The 24104-nt window shown below is 42.8% G+C and overlaps 2 protein-coding genes across 4 annotated transcripts in view; one reads left to right on the forward strand and one right to left on the reverse strand.

The window, feature by feature from the left end:
- Positions 1–8452, reverse strand: part of als2cl (ALS2 C-terminal like) — a 53822-nt gene extending 45370 nt beyond the window's left edge. Inside the window, exon 1 of one of the 2 annotated variants that reach the window (XM_008120200.3) lies at positions 8306–8452. In XM_008120200.3, the coding sequence (XP_008118407.2) occupies positions 8306–8404 (99 nt within the window). In that variant the 5' untranslated portion in view covers positions 8405–8452. Of the gene's footprint in view, positions 1–487; positions 728–8305 lie in introns of those variants that run through there. The other variant, XM_003227071.4, reaches the window with a different exon arrangement.
- tmie (transmembrane inner ear) overlaps positions 2595–24104 on the forward strand; it is a 40024-nt gene continuing 18514 nt past the window's right edge. The window contains exons 1-2 of one of the 2 annotated variants that reach the window (XM_062957799.1): positions 2601–3091; positions 23413–23530. In XM_062957799.1, coding sequence (XP_062813869.1) covers positions 2990–3091; positions 23413–23530 — 220 coding nt within the window. In that variant the 5' untranslated portion in view covers positions 2601–2989. Of the gene's footprint in view, positions 3092–23412; positions 23531–24104 lie in introns of both variants that reach the window. The other variant, XM_062957800.1, reaches the window with a different exon arrangement.

Here is a 24104-nt window from a genome sequence, read left to right on the forward strand (position 1 = left end):
AAATCATAATAAACAGAGGGAGAACATAAAATCCACACCAAGTCAGCCTAGAAAGTAAACAAACACATTATAGTTATGATACTTTGTGGATACATAAATTTCAGGAAATGCAACCCTATGCTAATAAAAGTTAGCAAACATGATATTAACTTGGACTACAATTCCCCTGATCCACATTCGTAGTGCTCATTGGGAACTGCCATGCAAAGAAATAACTTCCCTGCACTTTCATAAGTTGCATCTACACTGCAGTTTGACACTACTTTAACTTCCATTGCATCATGTAAAGGAATCCTGGGAGTTATAGTTTCGCATAGTCTTTGACCTTCTCTGCCAAACTTCCAGGATCTCATAGCACTAAGGCATGGCTGTTAAAGTGTGGCCAAACTGCATTAATTCCTCAGTATGGATAGACAGATGCACCCTTTCTTCCGAGAAAGCAATAAGAAGCACTTACCCAGGCAAAGCAAAGACACAAATTCCTTACCCAAAATAAAGTTCCTGCACCGCTTTTGGCCCTAGAAGGTCATATTTTGGAAAGAAAGAGCCACAAGGAAACTTGGAAGCCAAGGATCGGTGGTGCCGAGCATTATTTCCACCTGCGAACCCCACTAGTCCTGGGATGGGGTCTCCAAACAATCTGAATCCCACAAGCGACACTTTGTGCAGCTCACATGCTCCGGCAAAAAGTTGTTGACGGAAGCCAGCAACACACGGGACAGAGGAGAAAAAAAACTCAGCCATGCGCAAGCTGCTTTGCAAACACATTCTTGCCCCGGTGCTCATGGAAACGGCCTGGGTGGCAGCCAAAAGCAAACAAGCCTTTGGCAAGTGGCCACCGCTGGCCCTCCAGACCTTTCCTTTAGGGAAACAGAAAAGCATGGGATTATAATATTAATCAATCAATATTAATCCATCAAGATTAATTGTCCTGCATGGCAGGGGGTTGGACTAGATGGCCCTTGTGGTCTCTTCCAATTCTAATATTCCATGATTCTAAATTGGCAATCTGTATGGAACTGGGAAGCTGGCTATTCCTGCACCACTTTTGGCCCTAGAAGGTTATACGAGGGCTATCCAGAAAGTAGATTACGTTTTGGAATTAAAAATGAACAAAGTATAGGAGAAAACATTTACCATATGCAGTTGAAAGCCACACCCAAATACCACTTCTCAACATAGTTACCATTCAAATCTAGGCACTTCTCATAGCGATGAATGAGCTTGGCAACTCCTTCCCCACAAAACTCTGCTGCTTGCGATCCAGGACAAGCGTGGGGGAAAGCTGAGCGAGGGGATTTTGCTGTTTCATGGGGACGCCCGGCCCCACACGGCGGGTCGCACACATGAAGTTCTGGAGTCTATTGAGTGGGAGTTGTTTCCTCATCCGCTGTACAGTCTGGGCCTTGCACTGAGCGACTACCACTTGTTTCCAACAATGGGGAGGTGGCTGGCAATGCAGCGTTTTGGCAACGATGCGCAGCTGCGGGAAGGGGTGACCAGCTGGTTGAGGACGCAAGCGGCAGAGTTTTGTGGGGCAGGAGTTGCCAAGCTCCTTCATCGCTACGATAAGTGCCTAGATTTGAATGGTGACTATGTTGAGAAGTGGTATTTGGGTGTGGCTTTCAACTGCATATGGTAAATGTTTTCTCCTATACTTTGTTCATTTTTAATTCCAAAACGTAATCTACTTTCTGGATAACCCTCGTATTTTGGAGAGGAAGAGCCACAAGACAACTTGGAAGCCAAGGATTGCTCGTGCTGAGCATCACTTCCACCTGCGAACCCCACTGGTCATAGGATGGGGTCTCCAAACAACCTGAATCCATATTTCGGGATCCTTTGAGATGTAGTTTTCCAGATTCCTTCACCTTCACTACCCAACAGTGCCTCACCAAACTAGATTCAGACTGCGGGAAAAGAGATTCCCACTTAAACATTAGGAAAAATGTCTTGATGATAGGGGCTTTTTGACAGTGGAATATGCTGCCTGGGTCTCCTTCTTTGGAGGTTTTCAAACTGAAGCTGGATGGCCATCTGTCGGGAGGGCTTGGACTGCACGGCATAAAGGTGTTGGACTAGATGGCCTTTGGAAGACCCTTCCAAATCTTATGATTCATCCCCCTCTCTATCCATTTGTAAAAGCTGTTCAACAGTGTAATCCACTGCTACCCTGGAATCTGATGGAACTCCAAACTGAAGCTGGATGGCCATCTGTTGGGAGGGCTTGGACTGCACGGCAGAAGGGTGTTGGACTGGATGGCCTTTGGAAGACCCTTCCAAATCTTATGATTCATCCCCCTCTCTATCCATTTGTAAAAGCTGTTCTACAGTGTAATCCACTGCTACCTTGGTGAAGGTCTTTAAACAGAAGCTGGATGGCCATCTATTGGGAAGGCTTGGATTGTGCCTTAGTGCAAAACTGATTGTGGCTGGACCAGATGACCCTTGGGCATTCCTTCCAACTATATCATGCCTGGGCAAACTTGGGCCCTCCAGGTGTTTTGGACTTCAACTCCCACAATTCCTAACAGCCTACCGGCTGTTAGGAATTGTGGGAGTTGAAGTCCAAAACACCTGGAGGGCCCAAGTTTGCCCAGGCCTGAATTATATAATTCTATGAGTAACACCACTGGCCAAACCCAGCCATCTCCTTGAAATTAAACAGACCTGAACTAAGCGAATAACAAGCCCGCTCTCTGGGGAGCGAGCTCATCTTGAGTAGCCATTGCTCTGTTCGGAACATCACTCCGGCGCATGCTTTGCCCGCTGCTGGCTGGCTGCTCTCCAGACCCAAGCCAAGTGTGTAAGCGAACCCGTCCTAATGAATTAATGAATGGCTCCCGCAAGAGCCACTGAGGCCGGGAGAGAAGAGCGCAGGGAGACGGACGCAAGAGAAGAGCACCAGCAGACAGCTCCCCGGCCATTGATCTCCTTCCTATGACAACCCGGTGCGCAACCAGGCAGAGACACAAAGGAGGAGACGGAGATGGCGTGGGATCAGCACGGCCGGCACCCTTTGTGCCAACTCGGGGGGTCTCCGTCGCTGCTTCTGTGTTATTCCAGAGCTGCCTTGAGTCAACTGGTACCGGTAAGTCATGGGGAAAGAGCCATAGGGCAGTTGTGCGGCAAAGCATGCGCCAAGGGCAAGGTCCATGGCAAACGCATCGTCTGGCCAAGGATAGAAGCAGGAATGCCCTTCGAAAAGTAAGACTTGTTCCTCCTGCTATTCACCTTCTTTAGGTCAAGACCTCTTCCCAAAACTTCAGCATCTTCGGGTGTTTTTGAACACTGGTTTCGGGTTCCCTAACACTCCGCATCAACTAAGTTGGAGATTTCCATACTTTGGCCTTCCAAATGTTTTAGACTCCATCTCCCAGAATCCCTGCTCATTAGCCAAAGATGCTGATGGGATTTGAAATCCAAAACACCTGGAGGATTGAGTTTGGGAAGCACCGGCTTGGAAGATATGGAGCATTAGGAAACTGGAATCCTATACAGTAGAGTCTCACTAATTCAAGCCTCACTTATCCAAGCCTCTGGATAATCCAAGCCATTTTTGTAGTCAATGTTTTCAATATATCGTGATATTTTGGTGCTAAATTCGTAAATACAGTAATTACAACATAACATTACTGTGTATTGAACTACTTTTTCTGTCAAATTTGTTGTATAACATGAAGTTTTGGTGCTTAATTTGTAAAATCATAACCTAATTTGATGTTTAATAGGCTTTTCCTTAATCCCTCCTTATTGTCCAAGATATTCGCTTATCCAAGCTTCTGCCGGCCCGTTTAGCTTGGATAAGTGAGACTCTACTGTATATCCATCATGTCCAAAGATGCCCAAGTTTTGGGGAGAAACCTTAATTTGGATGTGCCAAATAAGGAGGAAAAAGTCCACTTTCAAGGAGACTGGCTGCCTCTTTTCTCCATATTTGAATAATAATAATAATAATAATAATAATAATAATAATAATAATAATAATAATAATAATAAGGACATCAAGATTGAACTTCAAAGACTCTGGCAGAAACCAGTTCAGGTGGTCCCGGTGGTGATGGGCACATTGGGTGTCGTGCCAAAAGATCTCAGCCGACATTTGGAAACAATAGGCATTGACAAAATTACAATCTGCCAACTGCAAAAGGCCACCCTACTGGGATCTGCGCGCATCATCCAAAAATACATCACACAGTCCTAGACGCTTGGGAAGTGTTCAACTTGTGATTTTGTGAAACGAAATCCAGCATATCTATCTTGTTTGCTGTGTCATACTATGTTTTTGTGTCAATAATAATAAGAATAATAATAATAATAATAATAATAATAATAATAATAATAAAGTTGAGTCTCGCTTATCCAACCTGCGCTTATCCAACATTCTGTATTATCCAATGCAGTCTGCCTTTTAGTAGCCCATGTTTTTATAGTCAAGGTTTTCAATACATTGCGATGTTTTGGTGCTAAATTCATAAATACGGTAATTACTACATAATTTTACCATGTATTGATAATTAATAATAATTTATTTGTATTCTGCCCCATCTCCCCAAAGGGACTCATTTGAATCCATCCAAGACTTTATAGTATTACGTTGCTGTGAGTCTTTCGGGATGTCTGGCCATGTTTTAGAAGCATTCTCTCCTGACGTTTCTCCCACATCTATGGCAGGCATCCTCAGAGGTTGTGAGGTCTGTTGGAAACTAGGCAAGTGGAGTTTATATATACCTGTGGAATAATGTCCAGGGTGGGAGAAAGAAGTCTTGTCTGTTTAAAGCAAGTGTAAATGTTGTCATTGGCCAGCTTGGTTAGCATAGGATAGTCTTCCAGCTGCAAAGTCAATCAATGAGGGTATCTGCACAGAGGTCTGTTGGTGAAGTGTGCATGTATGTACAGTACAGTCTCACTTATCCAAGCTAAACGGGCCAGCAGAAGCTTGGATAAGCGAATATCTTGGATAATAAGGAGGGAATAAGGAAAAGGCTATTAAACATCAAATTAGGTTATAATTTTACAAATTAAGCACCAAAACATCATGTTATACAACAAATTTGACAGAAAAAGTAGTTCAATATGCAGTAATGTTATGTTTTAATTACTGTATTTATGAATTTAGCACCAAAATATCACGATATATTGAAAACATTGACGACAAAAATGGCTTGGATTATCCATAACCTTGGATAAGCGAGGCTTGGATAAGTGAGACTCTACTGTATGTATATGTGTGTGCGTGTATATATATATATGTATACACACACACACACACACACACACACACAGCAACCAGGCTTTGTGTCTGTTTGTCTCTCTGTGTGTAAATAATAATAATAATAATAAATATATACACATACACATATAATGCAGCCAGGCTTTGAAGCTGCAAGGCTATTCAATGCTAATCAAGGTGGTTAATTGCAACTTTCCCACTTGCCTCCAACAGACAAGAGTTCTTTCTCCCACCCTGGATATTCCACAGATAGATAGATGGATAGATAGATTCCACAGATATATTCCACAGATATCTATCTATCTATCTTGCAACTTCAAAGCCTGGCTGCTTCCTGCCTGGGTACAATCCTTTTTGTATTAATTCGTACTAATTTTTGTTCTGGAGAATATTTGTATCCATTTCATACTGCAGAATATTTGTATGAGCTCTGTTGGAAATGAGGCAAGTGACCTCACAGCCTCTGAGGATGTCTGCCATAGAGGTGGTCGGAACCATTAAAAACCAACAACAACAACAACAACAACAATACTTGGACCTAATATGCATGTGTGCTGTGTTGTTATGTACGTAATAATAATAATAATAATAATAATAATAATAATAATAATATTTGTTCCTCTCCTTGAGGCGGGGTATGATATCATTAAAATATATGTTTGAAATTGCTTTTATTCTATCATAACTGTTATCTTGTTTATAATTGTTGTTGTTTTATTCTGTGTTATGATACTGTGTATGTATATTATTGTGACTATATTCTATGACGTTGACCGGGCTCATCTCCATGTAAGCTGCTCTGAGTCCCCTTGGGGAGATGGAGGAGGGATACAAAAAGAAAGTTATTATTATTATTATTATATTATTAATACAAAGACATAGTATGACACAGCAAACGAGATCTATATGCTGGATTTCGTATCACAAAATCACAAGTCGAACACTTCCCAAGTGGTTAGGACTGTGTGATGTATATTATAATATATTATTATTATTAAAAAGCATAAAAACCTATAGACCAGTAGTTCCCAACCTTTGGGCCTCCAGGTGTTTTGATTTCAGATCCCACACTTCCTAACAGCTGATGTAAATAATAATAATAATAATAATAATAATAATAATAATAATAATAATATATTATAATATACATCACACAACAAAACATGGCACAACAAAACATTGCATGGAAAGCTCCTTGACAAAATTGAAGGAAAGGCTGATAAGGAGAAGACCTGGCTCTGGCTCACGAATGGGACCCTGAAGAAGGAGACAGAAGGCCTGATCCTTGCAGCCCAGGAGCAAGACATCAGGACAAAGGCAATTAATAATAATAATAATAATAATAATAATAATAATAATAATAATAATAATAGAAGACCTGGCTCTGGCTCACGAATGGGACCCTGAAGAAGGAGACAGAAGGCCTGATCCTTGCAGCCCAGGAGCAAGCCATCAGGACAAAGGCAATTAATAATAATAATAATAATAATAATAATAGAAGACCTGGCTCTGGCTCACGAATGGGACCCTGAAGAAGGAGACAGAAGGCCTGATCCTTGCAGCCCAGGAGCAAGACATCAGGACAAAGGCCATTAATAATAATAATAATAATAATAATAATAATAATAATAATAATAATAGAAGACCTGGCTCTGGCTCACGAATGGGACCCTGAAGAAGGAGACAGAAGGCCTGATCCTTGCAGCCCAGGAGCAAGACATCAGGACAAAGGCAATCAAGGCCAAGATCGAAAAATCAGCTGATGACCCAAAATGCAGACTGTGCAAGGAAACCGGCGAAACCACTGATCATATCCTCAGCTGCTGTAAGAAAATCACACAGACTGACTACAAACAGAGGCACAACTATGTGGCCCAAATGATCCATTGGAGCTTATGCCTCAAGTACCACCTCCCAGCAACAAAGAACTGGTGGGATCACAAACCTGCAAAAGTATTGGAAAATGAGCACACAAAGATACTGTGGGACTTCCGAATCCAGACTGACAAAGTTCTGGAACACAACACACCAGACATCACAGTTGTGGAAAAGAAAAAGGTTTGGATCCTTGATGTTGCCATCCCAGGTGACAGTCGCACTGACGAAAAACAACAGGAAAAACTCAGCTGCTATCAGGACCTCAAGATTGAACTTCAAAGACTCTGGCAGAAACCAGTGAAGGTGGTCCCAGGGGTGATGGGCATACTGGGTGCCGTGCCAAAAGATCTCAGTCGGCATTTGGAAACAATAGACATTGACAAAATTACGATCTGCCAACTGCAAAAGGCCACCCGACTGGGATCTGCGCGCATCATCCGAAAATACATCACACAGTCTTAGAAACTTGGGAAGTGTTCGACTTGTGATTTTATGAAACGAAATCCAGCATGACTATCTTGTTTGCTGTGTCATACAATAAAATAATAAAATAATAATAATAATAATAATAATAATAATAATAATACATCACACAGTCCTAGACACTTGGGAAGTGTTTGACTTAAGATTTTGTGATATGAAATCCAGCATATCTATCTTGTTTGCTGTGTCATAATAATAATAATATAATAATAATAATAATAATAATAATAATAATAATAATAATAATACATCACACAGTCCTAGACACTTGGGAAGTGTTCGACTTGTGATTTTGTGATACGAAATCCAGCATATCTATCTCATTTGCTGTGTCATACAATAATAATATAATGATATATTATATTATTATTATTTTATTCTATGACACAGCAAACAAGATAGACGTGCATAACACCTATAGACCAGTGGTTCCCAACCTTTGGGCCTCCTCCAGGTGTTTTGGACTTCAGCTCCCACAGTTCCTAACAGCTGGTAATCTGGCTGGGATTTCTGGGAGTTGAAGTCCAAAACACCTGGAGACCCAAACATTGGGAACCACCACAATAGACCTATAATTAAAACACATTAAAACTATGCATAACAATAAAATGCAAGCTTGAAATTCAAAGCAATGGTCCCTATAATAAACCAACTTCCCAAACAGTACTTAAGTTGTTCCCATTTTGCAAACAGGACACTTCCACATCTCACCCCACTCCATTGGCTTGTCTCAACTTCTACTGGAAGGTTTTCTTTTCTTCTCTCCTTGGTGGGAATTTTGTGTCTCATGAAACAGAGAATCCTCTCCATGGCCAATGTATGCCTTTGCCCCTTTGTTCAAGCCAAGTTTGAGTCAAGATCTCCCTTTTTAATGGCTGGGTTGGGATCAGGTGGCCTTCCAGATCTTTTAGGGACTACATGTCCCAGCATCCCCAGTCAGAAGGACCCAGGATGAGGAATGCTGGGAAGTGTAGTCCAAGAGGAAGCTCTGGAAGGCTGGATCCTTCTTCCTGTTTCACTTGAGAGTAGACCCTATTGAATTGATAGGATTTACACCAGTGTTGGATCTCCATTTGGCAAGTGGTCAACTTTAGATGCATCTGCATTGCAGAAATAATGCTGATTGATATTGCTTTAACTGAGATGGCCAAATACTATGTAGTCCTGGGAGTTCGAGACCTCTTAAACTACATCTCTCAGCATCTCAAAACATAGAGCCACAGCAGTTGAAGTGGTGCTAAACTGCATTCATTCTACAGTGTGGATGCAACTGAATTCAGGTCAGGAGTGGGAACTGAATCTGAGCCCTGAATCTATTGTTCTTGGACTATGTCTCCCAGCATCCCCCTCCAGATGGTTATGGCTGATGGGATTTACAGCCTTGCAACGTCTAGAAAGATATCTGATTTATAGTTTAGAGGAAAAGGACAAAGACTTGAACTTCCCCGGCTCAGTGTTATGGAATCCTGGGCAAACTTGGGCCCTCAAGGTGTTTTGGACTACAACTCCCACAATTCCTAACAGCCTGCCGGCTGTTAGGAATTGTGGGAGTTGTAGTCCAAAACACCTTGAGGGCCCATGTTGACCCATGCCTAGCGTAGATGCATCCTTGCACCTTTAATAGGCCTTAGAGAGGATCCTTGTTTCTCTGGCTTGTTTGTTTATCTTTTAAGACCAACAAGTAAACAACAACATAAAACCCCAGCTGGCAAGGTCTGGATGGCTGAGATAATACACTTACATAAACCTGCCTCCTCTGCTTGCTCTCAAAGGGATCCTAATGGCTGACATTTGATCGCCAGCCTTGCATTTGTCTGTCGCCAACTTGTTCCCAGTCCTAATGCAAAACAAAGGAGGGGGGGGATTGTAGCGCGGTGTCACTTGTCAACAAATACATAGTTCATCTCTGGGCAAAAGGAACCTGATTTCGCCTACATCGAAGCTGGCCATTGCTTGCTGTTGTGCAAACCTGGGAGTTGTAGTTTTCCGAGACTTTTGGCTTCCTCTGCCCAAGGAACTACAATTCCCAGGGTCCCATAGCACTGAGCCGCAGCACTCAAATTGCATTTTGTTCTATAGTAGATGCACCACTAAGGACTGTTCATAGCAGGGACATCTACAGTGTAGAATGCATGCAGTTTTGATACCGCTCGAACTGCCATGGATAAATGCTATGGAGTCTTGGGAGTTGTAGTTTTACCAGGTCTAATAATAATAATAATAGACAGAAGGCCTGATCCTTGCAGCCCAGGAGCAAGCCATCAGAACAAAGGCAATTAAGGCCAAGATTGAAAAATCAGCTGATGACCCAAAATGCAGACTGTGCAAGGAAGCTGATGAAACCATTGATCATATCCTCAGCTGCTGTAAGAAAATCGCACAGGCAGACTACAAACAGAGGAACAACTACGTGGCCCAAATGATTAATTGGAGCTTATGCCTCAAGTACCACCTCCCAGCAGTAAAGAACTAGTGGGATCACAAACCTGCAAGAGTATTGGAAAATGAGCATGCAAAGATACTGTGGGACTTCCAAATCCAGACTGACAAAGTTCTGGAACACAACACACCAGACATCACAGTTGTGGAAAAGAAAAAGGTTTGGATCATTGACGTTGCCATCCCAGGTGGCAGTCGCATTGACAAAAAACTCAGCCGCTATCAGGACCTCAAGATTGAACTGCAAAGACTCTGGCAGAAACCAGTGCAGGTGGTCCCGGTGGTGATTGGCACATTGGGTGTTGTGCCAAAAGATCTCAGCCGGCATTTGGAAACAATAGACATTGACAAAATTACGATCTGCCAGCTGCAAAAGGCCACCCTGCTGGGATCTGCGCGCATCATCCGAAAATACATCACACAGTCCTAGACACTTGGGAAGTGTTCGACTTGTGATTTTGTGATATGAAATCCAGCATATCTATCTTGTTTGCTGTGTCATAATGAAATAATAATAATAATAATAATAATATACTTTATTTATATTCTGTTCTATGTAGAATGAACACAGTTTTGATACCGCTTGAACTGCCATGGCTCAATGCTATGGAGTTTTGTGTCAAGGACAGAACGCCACAAGATTCAAAGTAACAGAGTTTATTAGATTACAGAACTCAAAAATGCCCGTAAAAACACAAGGGCCAGGCAATTTTTGCCTTTAGGAGCAAAAAGGGACAAAAGTAAATGTTCAAAAGATAAACCGGATTAAACCGGAGTTTAATCCGGGTAAAAACAAACTGCTTTCTTCAGCCTGGGTATAAACAAAACGAAAGGCAAGGAACAAAAGATACAAGGAATGCAACTAATTGGCAGCAGATTCCTCTCTGCTGCCAACACTGAGTTTAGAGTAACTTGCGTCGCTCCCACACACACACACAGCAGACAGGATCTCCAACACGAGCAGACGCAGCCAGGGATTTTAGCAGTAGAGTAGACCAGTTCCGTTCCGTAGATCAAAGCCAGAAGCAGACGTTTGTAGTTTTTCCAAGTCCAAGAAGGGGGGAAGACAAGCCGTGGTCAGTTCAGTCCGAGTTCTCAAAGCAGGAGATGGCGTCCGTCAGGAAGACGACGGAAGGTCAAGCTAATAAGAGTAAGCACAGGTTTGCACAAACAAATGCCCACACAATCCCTCCCGCCGTCTGACCCTGGATTCCAATCAACTTACGTCTCAGCACAGGAAAGTACACAAGTCTTCAGGGAAGCGTCCCACACACACACACGAATCCCAAGCGTTTGCCCAGATTACCTTGCCCGACGCAATTTGCAATTGCTCCCAAGCCCCATTTTATGCCAGTTACAAATCTTCATCACTGTCAGCTGCCCTCCTTAACCCGGGCGTTTCCTCATCACTTTCCTCGTCAGAGCTGGAACACCTCTGACTACGCCCAACAGCATCTCCAGCTGTGGATCCCGTCCCATCCCTCCAGCTACGCCATGGGTCTAATCCTGAAGGTCCCCATTCATCTTCTGCCCCATCATGGCCAGTGGCCCCCAATTCCTCCCTTACCCGAGTCCAATCCATCTCATCCTCCTCTGAGCTAACCAGCCCTTCCTCCATTCTCTCCGTGAACCCTTCGAAAGACTCTTCGTCAGAGGGTGCTGCAAATATGTCTCGCAGTCTTTTTCTCTCTCGCTCCTCGAGAGTATCCGACTCTCGAGGAGTCTTACGCCCACGCCTGTCAGAAACAGAGCCACGAGGCTCAATCATAACACTATCCCCTCTCACAAAGGCCTCCTCCCCCGATGGCGGAGAAGTGGCAGTGATACCCTCCGCTATAGCACCACGACGACTAGAGGTATCAAGTTTCAACAGCGAACGATGAAAGACTGGATGGACCTTTAAACTAGACGGTAAACGCAAACGAAACGCAACAGAAGAAATCTTTTTAACGATAGGAAAGGGACCCAAATACCGAGGCGCAAACTTTCCCCCAGCCTGTTTAATATGTTTGGAAGATAACCACACCAAATCCCCTTCTTCCAACTCCTCCCCTGCCTGCCTGTGGCGGTCAGCCTGAGTCTTCTGCGTTGCCTTAGCTTCCAACAGTAAGCGACGGGCAACATCATGCAATGCAGCCATTTCCGTAGAGCGGTACACAGGGTCCGAAGAGACCACATTGGTCGACGGCGCCACACCTCCCCGTGGGTGAAAGCCATAAGTAAGCTCAAACGGCGTATGCTGACTAGACGTGTGCACCGCATTGTTGTAAGCAAATTCCGCCACCGGTAACCACTTCACCCAAGCCGTGGGTTGATCTAAACAAAAACAACGCAAATACTGCTCTAAGAGCCCATTAACCCGTTCCGACTGTCCATCCGTTTGCGGATGGAAGGCGGACGACACGTTTAACTTAGTCCCCAAGCACTCATGGAAGTGTTTCCAAAAGCGTGACACAAATTGCGGAGCCCTATCGGAAATAATCACCTCGGGTGCTCCGTGCAAGCGATAGATGTGCTTTGTAAATAGTAAGGCCAACGTAGGGGCCGCCGGAATGGTTGAACAAGGAATAAAATGAGCCAGTTTACTAAATAAATCCACCACCACCCAAATACAAGTATAACCCCCAGACTTAGGCAAATCTGAAATGAAATCCATGGAAATGATTTGCCATGGCCTCTCCGGAACAGGTAAAGACGACAACAACCCTCTAGGGCGCCCAACAGGCGTCTTACTTTGCTGGCAAACGGCGCAGCTGTCACAAAAGCGCAGAATGTCTTGCCGCATCTTTGGCCACCAGTAGCTCCTGGTGATAAGCTGTACGGTCTTGAACCTGCCAAAGTGCCCAGCCATGGGTTCGTCATGGTGGGCTCTAATCACCTCCAACCTGAGGGCCCCCACTGGTACGTAAACCTGCCCCCTACGCACCAATACCCCGTCTTGATCTTGGAGATGCGGCAGTATGGTACGGTTACCTGCTGAGAGCAACATCAGTTGCTCCTGAGTCCACACATCATCTTTCTGAGCCTCAAGGATCTGGTCATGTAACCCGAGCTCATTATCTACAACACACAGCGAGGCAGTAGGCAAGATGGTCTGACATACTACCTGCTCATTGGTCTTAAATTCTGGCTTGCGGGATAAAGCATCGGCCCGCAAGTTTGCCTTCCCCTCCACGAACTGCACCTTGAAGTTAAACCTGGAGAAAAACAAAGCCCAGCGGATTTGACGCTGGTTTAACTTCTTTGCTGTTTGCAAGTGCTCTAAGTTCTTATGATCAGACCTGACCACGATCTGGTGCCGTGCCCCTTCAAGCCAGTGCCGCCACACCTCAAACGCCACCTTAATCGCCAACAACTCCTTCTCCCATATGGTATAGTTCTGCTCGAAGGGTGTTAGTTGCCGCGAGTAAAATCCACAGGGACGCAAGGTCCCTGAGGAATCCTTCTGAGACAATACAGCCCCCAACGCGTAGCTAGAAGCGTCCGCTTCTACCACAAACGGTTTGTCAACATCAGGATGGGTTAGTATGTTGTCCGATTGAAAACTAGACTTAAGTTGTAGAAATGCCTCGTGAGCTTCCCGCCCCCACACAAATGGCTGTTTCTTGCGCAGAAGCTGCGTCAAAGGTACCGTGAGCTTTGCAAAATTCGGAATAAACTCCCGGTAGTAATTAGCGAAACCTAAGAACCTTTGTACATCCTTCTTAGTCTTCAGCTCCTGCCATGAGTTGACGGCGTCAACCTTATGTGGGTCCATTTTAAGTTCCCTACCTGACACTACATGACCTAGGAACTCCACTTCAGGCACATGAAAGACGCACTTGGAAGCCTTGGCGAAAAGCCCATTAGCCCGCAGTCGGTGCAGAACCTGCTTGACATGTTGACGATGTTCTTTCTCGTCCTTAGAAAAAATCAAGATATCATCCAAATAAATCACTAAAAATTGGTCAATTAGGTCCCTGAACACATCGTTCATGAACCTCTGGAAGACCGCAGGAGCATTACAAAGCCCAAAAGGCATGACTCGGAACTCGTGGCATCCGAAACACGTGTTAAATGCCGTCTTCCATTCATCCCCTTCCCGTATACGGATTAAGTTATAGGCCCCCCGCAGGTCAAGCTTGGTAAAGACCTTAGCCCCTTGCACCCTTGATAACAGTTCCGAGATTAAAGGGAGCGGGTACCTATCCCGAATGGTGTATTTGTTTAGGATCCGATAGTCGCAGACCAGCCTAAGTTCCCCAGTCTTTTTGGCTACAAAGAATACTGGTGCCGCAGTTGGAGAACTAGATGGGCGAATAAACCCCTTGGCTAAATTTTCATCTAGAAACTCCCGCAAAGCTTGCCTTTCCGGTACAGTCAAGGCATACAGCCTCCCTGCTGGCAGTTTCGCACCTTCTGCCAACTTGATGGCGCAATCATATGGCCTGTGCGGTGGTAATTTGTCCGCTTCTTTTTTACAAAATACATCAGAGAACTCCCCATACTCAGCAGGCACTCCCTCCATATCAGAATGAGTAACATTTAGAGTGCAACAATCCTGCCTCTTTAAAATCACTTTACGTGTTGTCCAATCTACTTGTGGGTTTACTACAGCTAGCCAATCCATCCCCAGGATCACATCATATCTAGGCAAGCTCGTAATATCCCACACAAACGTTCCCGTTACTCCCTGCACCTCCCACGTTACTGCCGAGGTTTCCTGGTTAACCACCCCAGTCTCCAGCAGTCTCCCATCTGCTCCTTCCACCCACACGTCGCATGCCTTGCGCACCTTAGGAATGCCATGCTTCTTAGCAAACTCAATATCTACATAAGAGACCGTGGCTCCTGAGTCCAGCAGTGCCAAAGTAGAAACAAGTTCCCTTCCCCCAACAGATAATGTAATGGGTACGAAAACATGCTTCCTCCCCTCAGTTGACTGCTTGAGGAGCCCTAGTGCGTTGGACTCACGTCGCACTAGGGCTGGCCTTTTCCCGAAAGCTGGGAAGGTTTCACATTACAACTTTTGGCAAAATGCCCAGCATTCCCACAGTACAAACACAAGCCCAGCTGCCTCCTACGGCTCTTTTCTTCTGTAGACAGCTTTTTAAAGACCCCAAGCTCCATGGGCTCTTCCCCCATCACCACAGGTGCCCTGGTTACATGCATGGGTGGCGCACACATTGCTTTTGAATGTTTACGAGCCTCGAACCTTGCGTCTAAACGCAGCACCTTAGCTACTAAGGCGTCCCAGCTTTCAGCCGGCTCCAAGCGTGCTAATTCATCCTGGAGCATATCACTTAGCCCGGCAGTAAATAAAAGCATGAATGCATTTTCCCCCCAATCCAGCTGGTGGCGATACAGGTTAAACTTATTTAAGTAATCCAAAACAGTCCCCTTTCCCTGTTTCAACCGATACAGAGCCCACCCAGCGTTCTCCGTGCGGAGAGGATCCCCAAAAGTATCAGTTAACAACTTTTTGAAATTATTCAAATTGTCCTTGACTGGGTCATTTCCCAAAATTAAATTAGTGGCCCATTGTCCTGCGGGACCGGTCAACAAACTCAAAATAAAGGCCACTTTGCTAGTGTCTGTAGGATACGCGTGAGCACTGAGCTGAGAAAAATAAAGCTCCACTTGTGCCAAAAAGGTTGGCAACTTGCACCTGGTTCCGTCAAAGCGTTCAGGAGTCAAAACATGTCCTTTCACGGCATGAGCGGTTTGGCTAACGGTAAAGGCCGTTTGCAATTGATCTAATTTGACCCTTAACTCATCCATCGTCTTCCTGACGGGTTTATTGCTGCAATAAACCTTTTATGGGCGTCGGGCAATCTGTCAAGGACAGAACGCCACAAGATTCAAAGTAACAGAGTTTATTAGATTACAGAACTCAAAAATGCCCGTAAAAACACAAGGGCCAGGCAATTTTTGCCTTTAGGAGCAAAAAGGGACAAAAGTAAATGTTCAAAAGATAAACCGGATTAAACCGGAGTTTAATCCGGGTAAAAACAAACTGCTTTCTTCAGCCTGGGTATAAACAAAACGAAAGGCAAGGAACAAAAGATACAAGGAATGCAACTAATTGGCAGCAGATTCCTCTCTGCTGCCAACACTGAGTTTAGAGTAACTTGCGTCGCTCCCACACACACACACAGCAGACAGGATCTCCAACACGAGCAGACGCAGCCAGGGATTTTAGCAGTAGAGTAGACCAGTTCCGTTCCGTAGATCAAAGCCAGAAGCAGACGTTTGTAGTTTTTCCAAGTCCAAGAAGGGGGGAAGACAAGCCGTGGTCAGTTCAGTCCGAGTTCTCAAAGCAGGAGATGGCGTCCGTCAGGAAGACGACGGAAGGTCAAGCTAATAAGAGTAAGCACAGGTTTGCACAAACAAATGCCCACACAATCCCTCCCGCCGTCTGACCCTGGATTCCAATCAACTTACGTCTCAGCACAGGAAAGTACACAAGTCTTCAGGGAAGCGTCCCACACACACACACGAATCCCAAGCGTTTGCCCAGATTACCTTGCCCGACGCAATTTGCAATTGCTCCCAAGCCCCATTTTATGCCAGTTACAAATCTTCATCACTGTCAGCTGCCCTCCTTAACCCGGGCGTTTCCTCATCACTTTCCTCGTCAGAGCTGGAACACCTCTGACTACGCCCAACAGCATCTCCAGCTGTGGATCCCGTCCCATCCCTCCAGCTACGCCATGGGTCTAATCCTGAAGGTCCCCATTCATCTTCTGCCCCATCATGGCCAGTGGCCCCCAATTCCTCCCTTACCCGAGTCCAATCCATCTCATCCTCCTCTGAGCTAACCAGCCCTTCCTCCATTCTCTCCGTGAACCCTTCGAAAGACTCTTCGTCAGAGGGTGCTGCAAATATGTCTCGCAGTCTTTTTCTCTCTCGCTCCTCGAGAGTATCCGACTCTCGAGGAGTCTTACGCCCACGCCTGTCAGAAACAGAGCCACGAGGCTCAATCATAACATTTTGGGAGTTGTAGTTTAACCAGGTCTAATAATAATAATAATAATAATAATAATAATAATAATAATAATAATTAATAATAATAATAATATACTTTATTTATATTCTGCTCTATGTAGAATGAACACAGTTTTGATACCGCTTGAACTGCCATGGCTCAATGCTATGAAATCTTGGGAGTTGTAGTTTAACCAGGTCTAATAATAATAATAATAATAATAATAATAATAATAATAATAATAATATACTTTATATTTTCCTCTATGTCAAATGAATGCAGTTTTGATACCACTTGAACTGCCATGGCTCAATGCTATGGAGTTTTGGGAGTTGTAGTTTCACCAGGTCTAATAATAATAATAATAATAATAATAATAATAATAATAATAATATACTTTATATTTTCCTCTATGTAGAATGAATGCAGTTTTGATACTGCTTGAACTGCCATGGCTCAATGCTATGGAGTTTTGGGAGTTGTAGTTTCATTAGGTCTAATAATAATAATAATAATATACTTTATTTATATTCTGCTCTATGTAGAATGGACGCAGTTTTGATACTGCTTGAACTGCCATGGCTCAATGCTATGAAATCTTGGGAGTTGTAGTTTAACCAGGTCTAATAATAATAATAATAATAATAATAATAATAATAATAACAACAATAATAATAATATACTTTATTTATATTCCACTCTATCTACTCGAGGGGACTCAGGACGGATTACAGAACTCACATTCAATGTTGTTATACAATTGACAAGGACAGACAGTACACAAACAGAGGTCAAGGCTTTCCCCATCTTTTCCATTTCTGGGATTTTGAAGGCTCTGCTTGACTCCGGCCACAAGGGGTGCTGTTGCTCCATCTTCCATGCCGAGGAGCTTTGTTGTCCTTAGACGTCCTCCTGACTGTGGTCCTTAAGGGCACCTTTTTATTACTTCCTCCCTGCTAGAAGCAGTACCTATTTATCTACTCGCATTTCTGCTTTCGATCTGCTAGGTGAGCTGGGTCTGACGGCGGGTGCTCACCCCAACCCGGGCTCGAACTGCCAACCTTTCAATCAGCAGCTGGTGGTTTAGCCCACTGCGCTAAGCCTGGCTGCAAGTCTTTTGCCTTCTCATCAAACTACAACTCCCAGGACCCCATAGCGTTGGCTTAATCGACGCAGCCATTATATCCCAGGTTCCGATCCCAGATTATCTGCTTTGATCTGGACTATATGAGTCTACACTGCTAGATAATCTGAGATAAGAAAATAATCTGGGATATAAGGACAATATAGATCCAGCCATTGAGCCATGGCAGTCAAAGTGGTGTCAAACTGCATTAAATCCACAGTGCAGATGCACCCTTAAAGGCACAATGCATGGTGTCAAACTGCATTAAATCCACAGTGCAGATGCACCCTTAAAGGCACAATGCATGGTGTCAAACTGCATTAAATCCACAGTGCAGATGCACTCTTAAAGACGTAATGCACTTTTCTGTGTTAATCAAATAAGCAAAGGGAGAAAGATAAGAAGTCCAGTATTTAAAAAGACAGCTCCCTATTCAATCTGCCTTTGGTGTCTTTTTGGAGACCGAAGCCTTGAAGCCCAGAGAGCAAATGAGTCTCGGAAATTATCTGTCACCGGGAAATTGGATTCAGATGAGAACAGGCTGCAGATTGCTCCGCTTTCCTGTCCTGTTTCCAAATTAGGGATGTCAGTGGATGCTAATTGGAGCCTTTCAATGAAGAGTATTTGTAAAAATCAAATAAGTAGTATCTCTGCTTAGATGGATTAGCAGAGCTTTTGCACGTTTTTTCAATGATTATTTTACAAACTTGGAACTTTTTCCTCTATGAAAATTGAGAAAAATAAGTACTTCCATCTTCCTGCTCCAAGCCGCTATTGAATGGATTCAATACTTAGAATTTTATACTGTTCTTAAAAACATAATTTAAAAAAGCCTTGCAGGTTTGGAAGACTCACAATAATGGGAATGGATGGTAGTAATACAGGAGCTGAAAAGATAAATTAGTGGCAGGATACCAATATATTTAACAATATCCTTAAATAGATTTCAGAAGTTGGTTTTAGTTGCTTTTTTATCGAGTCTTTTACTATTATTATAAAGAGGAGGAGGATGATAATTATTCACTGTTGTATTAATTCAAATTTTATTTTATTATTATTTTATATTATTACTAGCTGTGCCCGGCCACACGTTGCTGTGGCAAAGTGGTGGTGGTATTGGTTAAAAATTGTTGTGTAATTTTTATTTGACGTTATTTGCATTTTTTTTAAATTAATTTTATTGTAAGTTATATTTTGATTTATTATATTTTATTATTTTCTTGTATTATTTTTAGTTATTTTCTGTTATTATAGTATTTTATTGTATTAATTTTTTTTAGTGTTTTTTATTATTATTTTTTGGGTTGCTAGGAGACCAAGTTGGAGGAGCTTAGCCTTCTAACTGGCAGCAATTGGATAAAAGCAATTATTCCTCTGGGGTTGTTGTATGTCTTTCGGGCTGTGTGGCCATGTTCCAGAAGCATTCTCTCCTGACGTTTCACCCACATCTATGGCAGGCATCCTCAGAGGTTGTGAGGTATGGAGAAAACTAAGCAAAGAGGTTAATATATATCTGTGGAAAGTCTAGGGTGAGAGAGGTCAGTGTGAATGTTGTGTAGTTAATCACTCTAATTAGCATTGAAAAGCTTATCTGCTGTCTTCTTCCTGCCTCTGGGGCATTCTTTGTTTAGAGTCGTTAACTGCCCTTGGTTGATTCATGTCTGGAAATCCTCTGTTTTCAGAGTATTGCTTTTTATTTACTGTTCTGATTTTTGAGTTTTTTAATACTGGTAGCCAGATTTTGTTCATTTTTTCAATTATTCCTCTCTCTCTAATTAGGACTTTATTTTTCTTTTCTTTTTGTTGTATCAACCTAGAGCCGTGGATGATGGGTTGTGTTGTCAAATTTCGAGGTTGGGGGGCCTGTAGTTTTGTTGTTTTGTGGGTCGCCGTGATGCCATCACTCTTTTATATATATAGGCTGTTATTATAAAATGATGATCTATTATTTCATAAGATATTTTATTACATAACTAGCCTGGGGGACCAGGCATTCCCGAGTTATTTGAATTGTACAAAATGCATAAGGTTGTGGGTGAACTACAACTCACATCATGCCAGGTGAACCCCCAGAAACTCCACCAGTACTTAAAGTTTGTTATGTTGGGCAGGTTTTCTCTGGATGCATCATCAATGGGGTTCAGCATGCTCTCTGGCTGTAGGGTGAACTACAACTCCCATTATGGTGAGTCAGTCTCCTCAAAACCCTCCAGTAGTTTGAGTTAGTCATAGGGCTTCTATGTGCCAAGTGTGGTCCAGGTCCATCATCGGTGGAGGTCACAGTTTCCCTGGTTGTGGGTGAACTACAACTCCAGGAAAGGAAGGTCAGTTTTCCCCAAATCCCTCCAGTAACCAAATTTTGGCATATCGTGCCTGTGTGCCAAGTTTGGCCCAGATCCATCGGGGTTTAGGTTCACAGTGTTCTCTGGATGTAGGTGAACTACAACTCCCCCAAATCAAGGTGAATTTTCTCCAAAGACCTCCAATATTTTTTGGTAGTCATGCAGACTCTGTGGACCAAGCTTGGTCCAATTCTGTCTTTGGTGGAGTTCAGAGTGCTCATTGATTGCGGGTGAACTATAAATCCCAGCCAAAATGTAGAGGGCAATTTCCATCAAAACCCACCAGTATTCAAATTTGGACATATCGGGTATGCATGCCAAGTTTGGTCCAGATTCATCATTGTTTGGGTTCATAGTGCGCTCTGGATGTAGGTGAACTACAACTCCTATACATTCCTCCAAAGACCTCCCGTATTTATCGTGGGAGTTCTGTGTGACAAGTTAGTTCAAGGTCCATTGTTGGTGGAGTTCAGAGTGCTCTTAGATTGCAGGTGAACTATACATCCCAGTCCCTACAACTCCTATATATCAGGCCCGGGCTGTGGCGCAGGCTGGAGAGCAAGCCAGCTGCAACCACCTGCAATGAATCACTCTGACCCATGAGTTCGAGGCCCGCTCAGAGCCTATGTTTGTCTTGTCTTTGTTCTATGTTAAAAGCCATTGAATGTTTGCCTATATGTGTAATGTGATCCACCCTGAGTCCCCTTCGGGGTGAGAAGGGCGGAATATAAATGCTGTAAATAAATACAAATCATGGTAAATTCTCCCCAAACCTCTCTAGTATGTTCAGTTGCTGATCAATTCCTCTGTTTGCTGTGTGCCATAGGAAAGAATAGGAAAGGGCTATGGGAGAGGCAGTGGGCGGGGTCATGCAAATTCCACACCAGTGGAGAGAGTAAGAAACACTGTGTTGTCTGTGGTGGAGGAAAATCAGAAATTCTAGGAGGAAATTGTCCCTGTAGGAAAGCCTTCACTTGTGTGGTGGGCAGTGTGGTGTTTGTGGAGAACATTGGCAAGGCTCTTGGACATGTTCACGATGCTCGCTATAACCTGCAATGTCATTGGAGGGAGCTAGAGCTGTTTGTGGAAGTGGGAGCTTGTCTGTATGAGTGGACACTCCAGCCACACGCATACATACATACCGTATATACTCGAGTATAAGCCGACCCGAATATAAGCCGAGGCACCTAATTTTACTACCAAAAAAACTGGGAAACCATTGACTCCAGTATAAGCCGAGGGTGATAAATTTCAGAAATAAAAATAGATACCAATAAAATTACATTAATTGAGGCATCAGTATATTAAATGTTTTTGAATATTTACATAAAGCTCAAATTTTAGATAAGACTGTCCAAGTCTGATCAAATCATTATTCTCATCTTCTTCAATGTAAATGTGCTTATGTATCCTTTTAATAATAATAATAGAGTAAAATAATACATGTAATAATAATAATAATAATAATAATTAATACAGGAAAATAATACAAGTACAGTAGAGTCTCACTTATCCAACACTCGCTTATCCAACGTTCTGGATTATCCAATGCATTTTTGTAGTCAATCTTTTCAATATATCATGGTATTTTGGTGCTAAATTCGTAAATACAGTAATTACTACTTAGCATTACTCTGTATTGAACTACTTTTTCTGTCAAATTTGTTGTATAATATGATGTTTTGGTGCTTAATTTGTAAAATCATAACCTAATTTGATGTTTAATAGGCTTTTCCTTAATCTCTCCTTATTATCCAACATATTCGCTTATCCAACGTTCTGCCGGCCTGTTTACGTTGGATAAGTGAAACTCTACTGTAATAATAAATAGAGTAAAATAATAAATGCAATAATAATAATAATAATAATAATAATAAGATCAGAGTGAAATAATAAATGTATCAATAATAATAATAAAAATAGAGTAAAATAAATGTAACAGTAGCAACAATAATAGAGAAAAATAATAAATGTAATAATACCAATAATAATAGAGAAAAATAATAAATGTACCATATATTCTCGAGTATAAGCTGACCCAAATATAAGCCAACCAGGACCCTCACCCGAGTATAAGCCGAGGGGAGATTTTTCAGTCTTAAAAAAAGGGCTGAAAAACTAGGTTTATACTCGAGTATATACAGTATATATTTTCACTTTTATTATGTGTATGGATAGATTATATAATAAATTATATATAAAGCACACAGATAAATACATAAATATATAGAGGAAAAGCATAAGGCTATTAAAAAAACATATTAAAAGATGGACATTATAATAAAACACATTATAATAGAGAAGTGGATGGGTTATTTTAGCTTTTTATTATTAAGTTTTATATAGAGTATAATGGGAATAGAAGCAACGTGTAATATAATCCTTGACTATACTGATTGTATAATGGGGTTGTCATTGATTAATATGTTTTATTTTCAATTTACATATTCATAAAAAGCAGTGAAACAAATCGTTGCAACTGAAAGGAAAAAGAACTCAAATGAAATACAGTATTGGAGGAATAAAAATAAAATAATTTTAATGGTGTAATACCCGATCTGTTCAGCAGGTGCCGCTGTTCTCTATTGCATTGCTTAATGCTTATATTGCAGCATCTTCAACAAAGTTAAGCAAATCAGAAAGGAAAGTATATTTCAATCTCATTATTTTGTTTTGAATTTGATTCCACCCTGAATTCAAACTCAGGAGGAAAAGTTCTAAGAGATGTCCAGCATCTCTTCAAAGCCTTTGCTTCCTTTTGAGGTCTGCTTTTTAAAAATATGAATTTAGGGGAATTTCCTGGTAATTGCCAACTTCCCTGCTGGCATTGCGAGCCTCTTCGTGTCAAGATAAGTGACACCTCTTGGTTTGCGTATTATTTCTGGTGGGATGATTTGGGCGTCCCCAATCTGGTCTCACTCCATTGTTTCGCTTTTCTTTCCAGGCCACCACCGAACCTCCCAAAAAGAAACCGGATCCGGTCACTTCGGAGACAGTGGTGATCTGGGGCCTGCGCCTCTGGCAAGTGGTTGGGATATTTGCCCTTTTTGTCATGAGCGTCAGTAAGTGCGGGTTCTCTCTGCCTTGCACCCCAACCCCAAAAAGTCTTTCCTCTGCTGCCACCGGCTCTCAGCAGAAGAGGGCTGTGGAGTGCCATTGGAGGACCTAGAACTCTGTTGGAGGGCCTAGAACTCTGTCAGATGACCTTAGACTCTATTGGAGGACCTAGGGCTCTATCAGAAGATCTAGAACTCTGTTGGAGGACCTAGAACTCTGTCAGACGACCTAATACTCTGTTGGACGACTTAGGAGTCTGTCAGAGGACCTAGAACTCTGTCAGATGTCCTAGGATGTAGAATTCTGTCAGAGGATCTAGAACTCTTGGAAGACCTAGAACTATCAAATGACCTAGGACTCTGTCAGAGGATGTAGAACCCTGTCAGAGGATCTAGAACTCTGTTGGAGGGCCTAGAACTCTGTCAGATGACCTTAGACTCTATTGGAGGACCTAGGGCTCTATCAGAAGATCTAGAACTCTGTTGGAGGACCTAGAACTCTGTCAGACGACCTAATACTCTGTTGGACGACTTAGGAGTCTGTCAGAGGACCTAGAACTCTGTCAGATGTCCTAGGATG

Source organism: Anolis carolinensis, chromosome 6 (genome assembly GCF_035594765.1).
Source record: "Anolis carolinensis isolate JA03-04 chromosome 6, rAnoCar3.1.pri, whole genome shotgun sequence".
NCBI lineage: Eukaryota > Metazoa > Chordata > Lepidosauria > Squamata > Dactyloidae > Anolis > Anolis carolinensis.